This window comes from Papaver somniferum, chromosome 5 (genome assembly GCF_003573695.1).
Source record: "Papaver somniferum cultivar HN1 chromosome 5, ASM357369v1, whole genome shotgun sequence".
NCBI classification, from domain to species: Eukaryota; Viridiplantae; Streptophyta; class Magnoliopsida; order Ranunculales; family Papaveraceae; genus Papaver; species Papaver somniferum.
In genome coordinates this window covers 144,083,788-144,093,807 of record NC_039362.1, presented here as the reverse complement: position 1 = coordinate 144,093,807, position 10,020 = coordinate 144,083,788, and the positions used below count along the sequence as shown (strand labels likewise).

Here is a 10,020-nt window from a genome sequence, read left to right as displayed (position 1 = left end):
TTACAATGAAAACTGAAGAAACCAAGATGAATTACCATGGAACAGTTTCTTTTACTGTTATACATTGACCCAGCTGCTCTGACGATAAAAACCGCGGCATCTTGTTTAAGCTTTCTACATGCTGCACAGACGGCATAAGATTTTGGAATAGTACAGATAAAATAATAAGATAGATAGACACGGACGAAATAGTATACCAACTACAGTTCTACATAATCCCATAGGTAAGCACAGGACACATCCCAAGCACCCTCCTTTTATACAGACAATAGGAGAGAGGACCATGTCCTCAAGAAAAAAAAAAGTTCTGAGATTAGCTTTCTGAATCTGATTGCTTTGGGAGGCTAACCCCACCATTCATTCGAGCACGCGCTTCTGCAAACATCCTCTGCTGTTCGGCTAAGGCTTCTTCTTCAGTCATCTCAGCAGCACTGCTCCATTTTCCTTTTGGGGAATCCTGTTAAAGCCATCAAAACGAAGTACGAGACTACGTCAGATAATCACATCATAAATAACTTACATGTACATCAAAATGACCAAGAACCTTGTCATCAAACATACCAGAGTCTCAAGCTTATGTTGCTCATATGCAGAGTAGACCTCTTCAATGTATTCCCCAAACCCTAATACCTGAAGACAAACTATAATTAGATGGCGCACACAAGATTTCAATTATGCATCTGAACTCCAAAATTTTTGATAAGAATCTTGAGCACCTGGGGACAATTGCAAAACCAAAGATAATGGTTCTTAACATTTCTATAGCCATAATAAAACAAGCAAGCTGAATACATGCCAAATTCATTATGTCTCTAATAATATAAATACAAGTATCTAAGTGAATTTTGACTGCTACTGGTACTCAGTTATATTTTTCTACCAACACATTAAGCAGAGTACTATCTTGAAATTTCTACAGACTAAATGCTTAACTATCCTTCATATAGGAAGCGGGTGGATGCATAAATACTTAAATAGGCAAAACTGAACTGAAGTTTGACAAATATCAAGAAAATCTTTTGCAGACCAAAAACTTCCTAATAAATTGAAAAGAAAATAATGAATTCATAGAAAAGGAATTTTTTGATTCAAACAGGTGCACATAAAGTTTGGACAGAAAAAAGACCTCGAGTGCCTTCAGGACATGCTCAGGTGCAATTGTTCTTTTCTCCTCCCGATTGCACACTTCATTGGATTCCGAAGAGATGAGGTTGATGAACTCTGCAAAAACATGATTACAAAGGGAATTATTTTATTTCTTGAAGGAATACAAATACAACTTTTAGCTCCAAATTAGAATATGTATTTGTGAAGCATAATAACTCGTCCCACTAACAGTTTTTACTACTGTGTCCTCCCATGACGACTGAATTTGGTACGATGAAGCCTAACCTCTACTATATACTTCATGCTGTATTTATTGAATAACATGTTTCCTGACCAGAGCAAATCAAATTTTAAATCTAGGTTCCAAAAGCATAACCCGATTCTATCCAATACAGGTTTACATAAATACAGCAGTAAGTACCAGACCTTAGAGAAACACTTCTAGAGATTTACAGAAGATTAGTTCCAACTATCAAAAACCGTGATCAAGGAAATCAGTATTGACACTAATACGAGACTTCTTTCTGTGTAGTCTCAAACATCTTAGATACATTAATTTAGATAAAGAAGGTTCTTAATTGGCTACTAGGTTACAGCCTTGCACATTTGGCTACTTTCTTAAGCCATAGATTTGAAACTAGACTCTTAATCCATTTATACTAATGATGATAGAAAACTTTTTATCCTCTTCTCTTCCACAACCGTAGAATCGAAGGAAATAGCTTCAAATTATTTATATGCATCACTACCTCAAGTTGCATCCCCCCTTGACGGTCACTAAGGATACAAGGTGTACGCAGACGCCCCATTCGTATTACATGGGGAGATCTAACTCTCTGAGTGATTTGAACTTCTCAATCACCCTAGACATTCACAAGCTAACGCTAATTCTGGTGTACATGAAAAAAATTAAGATACCAGCCACTGTCTGAAATTCTCAAATGCCCTAACTAACAATGAGTTCCATCAATCCAATTACACATCTGCATAAGAAAAAAACAATGTAACAGACTGCATAAGAAAAAAAATAAGCCATTGTTCTCCTCACCTACGCAACACTCCACAAGAAGATCTTGAGCATCCCTTGCAACACGAACATCTTGAGGTAGCATCTCCTTAATAATCTTAAACATGGTTGCTGAAAATTGGAAAAGAAACAGAAAAACAACACATGAATAACACTGAATGAGTGACAAATCTCGCAAGTTGCAAGGCCAATGTACATTAGCATGCATAATAATATTATGATTGATATAGCATCATAAATTTCAAAAAATTAAGTCAGAAGATCAAAAAGAAAAAAAAAACCTTTAGGTAAGGTAACATCTTCCTTGTTCTTCCCGACTATGTCCATGGGTTCCATTCTGCGATCAAGAAAGAAATAAAATAACCCAAAAACAGAGATCAAAACGAAGAATACGAATACAGGATTTAGACTGAACTGGGGTATACCTATAAATTGTTAACGGAAAGATGTGACTTTGAAGATAACCGACGGGTTAGAAAGGAAGAGGAGGAATATATCAAAAGAGATTCAATGAATCGAAGAAGATAGAATTCGAGAAGAGAAAGGAAAGCTGAGTAGAGGAGGGAAAATCATAGCTGATAAGAGAAGAAGGAAATAAATAGATGAAGAGATGAGATTATTAATAAAAGGAGGAGTTTTATGAGGACGAATAGAAGAACAATTAGGGCATCAAATTGAAGAAAATCGAATTTCAGTGAGAGAGAGGAAAAAAAAAAAAAAAGTTTTGTGTAATTACAATGATGCCATTACATTAGATAGACCAACATGAGCGTATTTGACAACTAGAAGCGAAGCACAAGTTATTGTCCGAACCCAACTCCGAAGTTCAGAAGCGAAAGTCTTCTTGCTCCGAAAAGAAAGATCCGCGTATCACTTTGCTCAGTTGTTGCTTTCAAATATCCCTCAAAATTCGCCCTTTAAAGTATACCGTTATTCAATTTTTAAAAATATTCTTATCTTTTGAAATGTGGAAGCAACTAGCACAAATTTTTTTTAGGAACGAACACAACTAGCACAAGTTGTTTTTAGATGTGGACACAATTTTATACAAGTTGCTTCCAAAAAGTGGATGCAACTTTCTCAAGTTGACTCCAAAAAAATAATTTTTTACCTCTCGGAGGTATTTGTGCAAGGACAACAAAAACGGGGGTATTCATAACATTCCCACAGTCGAAAGTCCATCTGGAATCTGATTTCCAAATTGAAATTTTTTTATTTTTCGACTTAATTAAATTGGTAAACTAATTTCCAAATTGAAATTTATTTATTTTCGACTTAATTAAATTGGTCAACTAATTTTTATACTTGCCAGACCAAGGTATATCCAAATTAATTAGGGTATATAAAACTTTAAGTGGACTTAGTTGAAAGGCAAAGAGACATCCAAAGACCGTCGCCAACTTTTTTAACCATTATTTCTCCTTAGTCATTGATTTCTTCTCTTTCTCCATAATGCAATCTTCTCCTTCCCAACCTAATGACCACTATTTTATTTTGTTGTTTGAATGTCAAATGAGGTCACAAATAAAATTGTTGTTTTGCAGTTATATAATCGTCAGAGTATCTCTTCATCGACCTTGACGACTTTTGAAGTTTTATTTTGGTCATCATCTTTTTGGGATGAATATCGTGATGACTTTTCATCTCTGTAACATTCACAGGGTCGTTATGATATTCATCCTAAACGTTGACGACTAGTTGACGAATACGATTAGTCGTCAGGTTATGAAAATCTAAATAATACCGACTAATATTGTCAAAAACTTATTTTACCCGTGTTCCATTTTGTAATTAGTCGTCGGGGTTTTCAAAACCTAACTTGCCGACCAGGTTATGGTCATCACTTTGATATAATTACGACCCTGACAACCAACAACTGCCAAAAAAACTAATTTTATTGTGTCCATTTTTGCTTTTAGTCGTCATGTTTTTGAAACTATAACCATGACGACGTCTGGTAATAGTTAGTCGGCATGGTTGGAATAAATACAACATGACGATATTAAATTGACTACTAAAAGTCGTGATTTTGTTATTATACAATCATGATGACCATGCATGGTTGGCATGTAGTCGTGCAGTCGACCATGGCAACTTTTTATGCCTGAAAATCCTGAAAGTGTTAATTCCATCTGTAATTTGAAGAACTAAACCAACAGAACCCTATTAAATTCCATCTTGAGAAGTGTTGGACTAGAGTAATTCATTTTCATTATAAAATTCTCAAAAGCCAAAGTTTTCAAAAAAAAAAAAAATGTTACAAGATTCATAAGTTAAACCTAACAACAACCAAAATGTATGCTTCACGAATTTAATCTAATATTATTAATTTAACTAATTCAATAAATTAGTATTAATTAATCAGGAGGAAGATTAGGCATTACCAAATGTATATGGATAAAGGGCTTTGAATTTTACTTTCAAATGACCCTTGTTAGAGCAATGCTTGGTTGAACCCATTGTCTCAAGCTTGTTGTCAATTTTATATGATCAAAAATATATCTTGATTTCTAGTCTACTAAGTCAAGTCTCGGACTATGTTGGAATTCGGTAGTTGATATCATACATCACCCTCAAAGACTGATGATCGACGAAGACATTTGGAGAACTTCTGTATCAGGTATGTGAAGAGTGAACCATTCTATTTTACTCACTATCTTACCATTCTATTTGTTGGGACTATGTCGTATGACTTTTAGAAGATTTACAAAGAAGAAATTTCGAGTCAAGCTTGTGTTGTTAAAATCTCGAAATATGATTCTACAAAAGATGTTTAACGGTCCTTAACAACATTAGTTCGAAACAATTAATTGTTTGAGAATTAATTTGTGGATCAATTGGAAATCACCCATATAAGACATTTATCATTTGGGAATATTTCAAACATAATAAGAGAGAAATTCATGAACTTATGATATTTCTTCTCGAGGTAGGTTGACAAACCACTTACCAAACCATAGATATATGAGTTTCAGAAATACGGGAAAGGTTGGCGAACCAGTTCGCAAACCGCAAATTCATATTGGGATAGTTCACGAACCGTGGCGTACTGAATGTTTGTGTTGGTATTGAAAGGCTAGCAGTTGAGGAACCTGGTTCACGAACCATAACCATTTGATTCGGGAGTTTTGTAGGGTTGGAGAACCATCCCGGTTCGCTAATAGTGTAATCTGAGTTCTCAAGCCGAGTAGGGTTAGCGAACCCGGTTCACGAACCGTATCATCCTGACTCGTGAACTAGCCTTACGGTTCAAGAACCATTTCACCAACTGTCCCGGTAGAATTTAGCAGATGATCAAAGACTTATTTTTTTTTAAATTATGTTTAGCATTGCTATGACTCTCTTAAACACTTCTAAGACTTTATTGATCACTTAAACACTTATGTTTGTGAATCATAATTAAATTCTTATGAACATCAAATTTTTTATTTTTCATATGGCATACTTTCCAAACCGAACAGTCATTATACACGGTTCCGTAATCGGACCATTCAAGACCTAACATATTTGCTTGATTCCCAAGTTATGTTAGCTTGAATTCTAAGAAACCATCAATGTTGAAAATCTATATATAAAGATGCTCTTTCAACTAAGAAATTCAATCCGTGATATTTGACGTCCTAGTTGATAGCTAGAATCATCCTCTATGGACCTGGGTTTCCTATGAGAAAATTAGGTTTACGACTAAAAGACATGCTTTGGGGATTCTTGAAACCAGGTCCGACTATCTTTACCCTGATAGTTCGTGTATCCTGATCTTGGTTTTATGTTATCTAGGTTTTCGTAATCTCTTTCAGGAAAGATAGATAGAAATCGTAAAGTTCTCTTCGTCACATACTTTATGATTCCTCGTGATAGGTATCTGAAAATTGATTTTAAGTAATCTATTGAAGATCTTTCTTGAGAGGTGGTAAAAGATCTAGTCTTCTCATTTAAGTGAGTGTAATTGTTCCGGATTGTGAGGTTTGCTAGATTTGTCTATTGCAAACAGATTTCCAAGCCTTAATATTTGATCTAAAGGGAAATCAAATAAGCTTATATGTTAGAGGCAGATTGGTATCAAAAGTCTTCACTGAGGTTGAAGCAATTCTTAGGCTATAAAAGACGTCTGCTAAGGGAATCAATTGCGTAGACCCTTGCGAGGTTCAAGAACGTAAGGAGCGTGACTGTAACTGAACTGCTTGTATGATGGATTCGGTTTCAACTGCATTCCAGTCCGAAGTCTGATAGTAGGCTAGTGTCTGTAGCTATTCAATACAGTTTGGTGTTGAAATCTGGACGAGGTCACGTGGTTTTTCTGCAATTGCGGTTTCCTCGTTAACAAAACTTCTAGAATCTTGTGTTTTTCCTTTTTAGTATTATATTGTTTATCTTTATAATTTGATTTACGAAAGTTATACATACTCAATCTTAGTAGATACGTCCATCTAATTGTGATCGATTACGAGACTTGTTTCTTGTAGAATTCGTATCTTGAAAGATATATAACAAGTTTAATCACTTGGCAGAATTCTGATATGATTATTTGGATTTGACTAGATTGATCTTGGATATTGATTTTTGAGATCGTCCAAGTACTCTTCTTAACAATCCATAGACTCAATGTCTTATACATACTGCTTGAGAAGAGGTAGACATATAAATTTTATAAATATATTGTCAAGGATCATTAAGTTGGTCTACTTGCAATTATATTAGGTTTTATCCATACAGGTTTCCGAACGAAAAAATTGGTGGTATACTTGGTATACTCGCGTTTTAAAAGCTTAAAACATATGATCAGGGATATCAAAACTAAGCAACCTATTTGAGAGATAGGGGAAAACCTAAGTCTACCATGGACAAGAGCCAGAGGGTTAAGAAGAAACACCCTCCTTACAAATAATAATCGTCATATACGAACACAACTTGAACACATATTTAAGAAAGTAGATATCAAAACAAGCAGAAAATTCGCTCATGCACGTATAAAAAACACCATTTTAGGAGTCTAAATTTTAAAAACACCTAGTTCAAACCCCCATTTTCACATAACCCAAGAAAGCACAAGAAATATAAGGAGAAAACAAAGAAAAACAAGATCACAAGGAAAATAAATAAAGCTAAGAAGCTTCGAAGCAAAGACACAAACCCTAAAAAATCTCTAAGAATAGTTTCATCACCTTCACAATACCCGGACCCATTTTGAAATTTCATTTTAACATACCTGGTTTTAACACACCATTTGAATCCTTCTTTTGTATCCCCTTTTTTTTATCACAGCACATAAGAAACCAAGAAAGAGAGGTATAGAATGACTAGATCAACAAGAATGGAGGAACATCAGAATTCAAATAAGATAAGAATCAGAAGAGGCAATAAAAAATCATATAAACCCCAGGTCTAAATCGGATTCGAGTTAATCTGGAATTTGATTTCCAAATTATAATCTTCACTTTTCAACTTAATTAAATTGATAAACTAATTTTTATGTGGTACCTTCTTTGTAAAATAAAAATAAAAGGATTCCATATGTTTCATTTTAGACGAGGATTGGGAGTTCTCATGCAGATAAAGAGAAGAAAAAAATTCCATTTATGTCCACTGAAGAAATTCTCAAGCATCAATTTCTATAACTATGTTTAAAATAAAAATGCTCTCAAAACTTAATTCACGGATGTTATTGGTAGTTTTGTGGAACGAAATATGAAAACCAAGTATTTTTGGAAGTAAAATACCTTAAACTTCATCTAAAATGAAATGGGTGGAGTAAATCACTCTCAGTTACTCACTAATAACGAGTCTTGTCTCCCAAACTAAAAAAATACTCATGAACCATCAATTATGTTTTCTAAATTACATTTTTCTTTTATGATTGATGTCGTTAACTCTAGCGTTAAAATGAACCATTAGGGAAGTTTCCATGGATATAACAAACTGTCAAGTTTATCAGCTTTTCATCCATTTGGAAAATTCCTGGGGAACTTAGGGTGCGTTTGGCACCAGCGGAGTTGAGGGTGGAGTTGAGTTGGAGGATGTAGTTGGAGGACCTAGTATTGTTTTGGTGTTTGACATAAGTTTTTAGGGAGGATTTCTAATTCCCGTCATTTTATTTTCCTTTCTTTAGTGGAAAAGAAGTTGACGCCTTACCTCATAGGATTTGGAATTTCACCTTTGTTTTCCGTCCTCCTTTTTTACTTTTAATTTTTTTTCTCATCTTCCAAAAAACCTCCGCCATAGAAACCAAAATTCCCACCGCTAATCTAGGTAAATTTCGCAATATCTCATATTTTCATGAACTTTGGTTAATTTCCTTCCATGTTTTCTTTCATATAGTTGTATTCCTCATCTTTTAATGGAGTCCGATTCAAATTTTTCGATGGATATCCAAATCCTAGTTATTTTCTCAACCAAAAAAATCATGATTAGCAAACATTATGTACCTTTTGGGCTTCTACAGGTAGGGGGTACTGATCAATTTGATGTTTTTCTTATTAGATCTACCTTAATTCAATCTCGGAGTTGAATGAAAAGGAATTGGGAAATGAACTAGGATTGAAGAAATTAGTGATGGAATTAATTGTTGAAGTTTTGCCCGAATTGAAAAGTATTATGAAAGAGAGTTATATAAATTATAATGTTGATGGTGATGAAATCTTTGCTGCTTCTGGAATTTTAGATGTTGTTTTGGGTTTTCTTTGATTCTACAATTGAAGAGTGAAAGCAATTGTGACTTTCCTGCCAAACACTAAATTTTAAATTGTAGGTAGTTGGAATTCGCTGGAGTTGAAACTCTAGGTACTTGAAACTACCTACGGATTGAATTTAGTGGTGCCAAACGCAACCTTAGCAAATTAAAAAAAAAAAAAAATTGGATTGGCAAACCAGTTTTCCACTATGGTAAAATATAATTGGGAACAAAGCAAAAAACGATCGGGGAATGTTAGGATGCTAAGGTTTAACATATGATGCTAGCGGTTGAACATGCGTCGGGGGCGGTTAAACAAGAGTTGTTAGCAGTCAAAGGCCATCCTCCAATGGCTAACTCGCCAACGACACTGTTAGAGCATTGCTCGGTTGAACTCACAAGTATTGCTATCTCAAGCTTGTTGTCAACTTTAGTTATCAATACTATATCTTGATTTATAGTATATATTTAGTCAGTCTCAAATTAGGATATAAGTGTGTAGTTGATATTCAGATATCACTACGTTCTACCACTTGAAGGCGAAGATCAACGGGAGCTATAGAGAACTTCTTAAAAAAAAAAGGTAAGTGAAGACTAAACCACCTATGTCTCAAGTTTTCACCATTCTATCTATGAGACATTATCATATGACCAAATTAGACATTATATATGCATAACAGAAATTTCGAGTCAGGTTTATCTTGAATATTGTTCTCGAAATATGACTAAGCTTAAGAACATTTTTTCATACTTGATGAATTTGGTGAAAAATAATTTATTGTTTATGACCTTATTATGATTCAAGATTTCATCATTTGAAAATAGTCTGGAACAATGATATGTGTCATTGATGTTATTCGGGAATTCTTCAAATCGATTATTAGAGAAATATAAAACTACTATAAATCAGGATACAAGACAGTATGCATACCATTTCACATACTGGGAGAACTGTTATTGTTCAGGAGCCGAAGTAGTACATGTACCCAGTACACGTACCGACTTCGCTGTAGTTCGGTACCGACTTCGCTGTAGTTCGGCACCGACTTTTTGGTACGCATACCTGGTATCCATACCACAAAAAGTCTGTGAACTCGTGAACCAGGAAAGGTACGCATACCTAGTATGCAAACCGGAAAAGATCTGTTGGTTTCAAAACCGGAAAGGTACACGTTACCAGTATGCATACCGTAAAAGATCTGTGAGTTCCTGAATTCGT

General features: G+C 34.6%; 1 protein-coding gene across 1 annotated transcript; it reads right to left on the bottom strand.

Moving 5' to 3' along the window:
• Positions 1 to 13: 13 nt before the first annotated feature.
• Positions 14 to 2,855, bottom strand: LOC113283044 (protein Dr1 homolog). The gene is made up of 6 exons (XM_026532194.1): positions 2,560 to 2,855; positions 2,416 to 2,471; positions 2,156 to 2,245; positions 1,127 to 1,221; positions 562 to 630; positions 14 to 457 (listed from the first exon to the last, which is right to left on the bottom strand). Exons 2-6 carry the CDS (start codon positions 2,468 to 2,470, stop codon positions 314 to 316), a joined length of 453 nt encoding a protein of 150 aa, XP_026387979.1. The 5' UTR covers position 2,471; positions 2,560 to 2,855; the 3' UTR covers positions 14 to 313.
• Between the last annotated feature and the right edge of the window lie 7,165 nt (positions 2,856 to 10,020).

Excerpts from the sequence above, each read along its gene's own strand:
- LOC113283044 (XM_026532194.1), bottom strand. The coding sequence starts at position 2,470 with ATGGAACCCATGGACATAGTCGGGAAGAACAAGGAAGATGTTACCTTA. Across the intron at positions 631-1,126 it reads ATGTCCTGAAGGCACTCGAG|GTATTAGGGTTTGGGGAATA; the intron begins GTCTTTTTTCTG and ends GTTTGTCTTCAG. Across the intron at positions 458-561 it reads AACATAAGCTTGAGACTCTG|GATTCCCCAAAAGGAAAATG; the intron begins GTATGTTTGATG and ends TGGCTTTAACAG.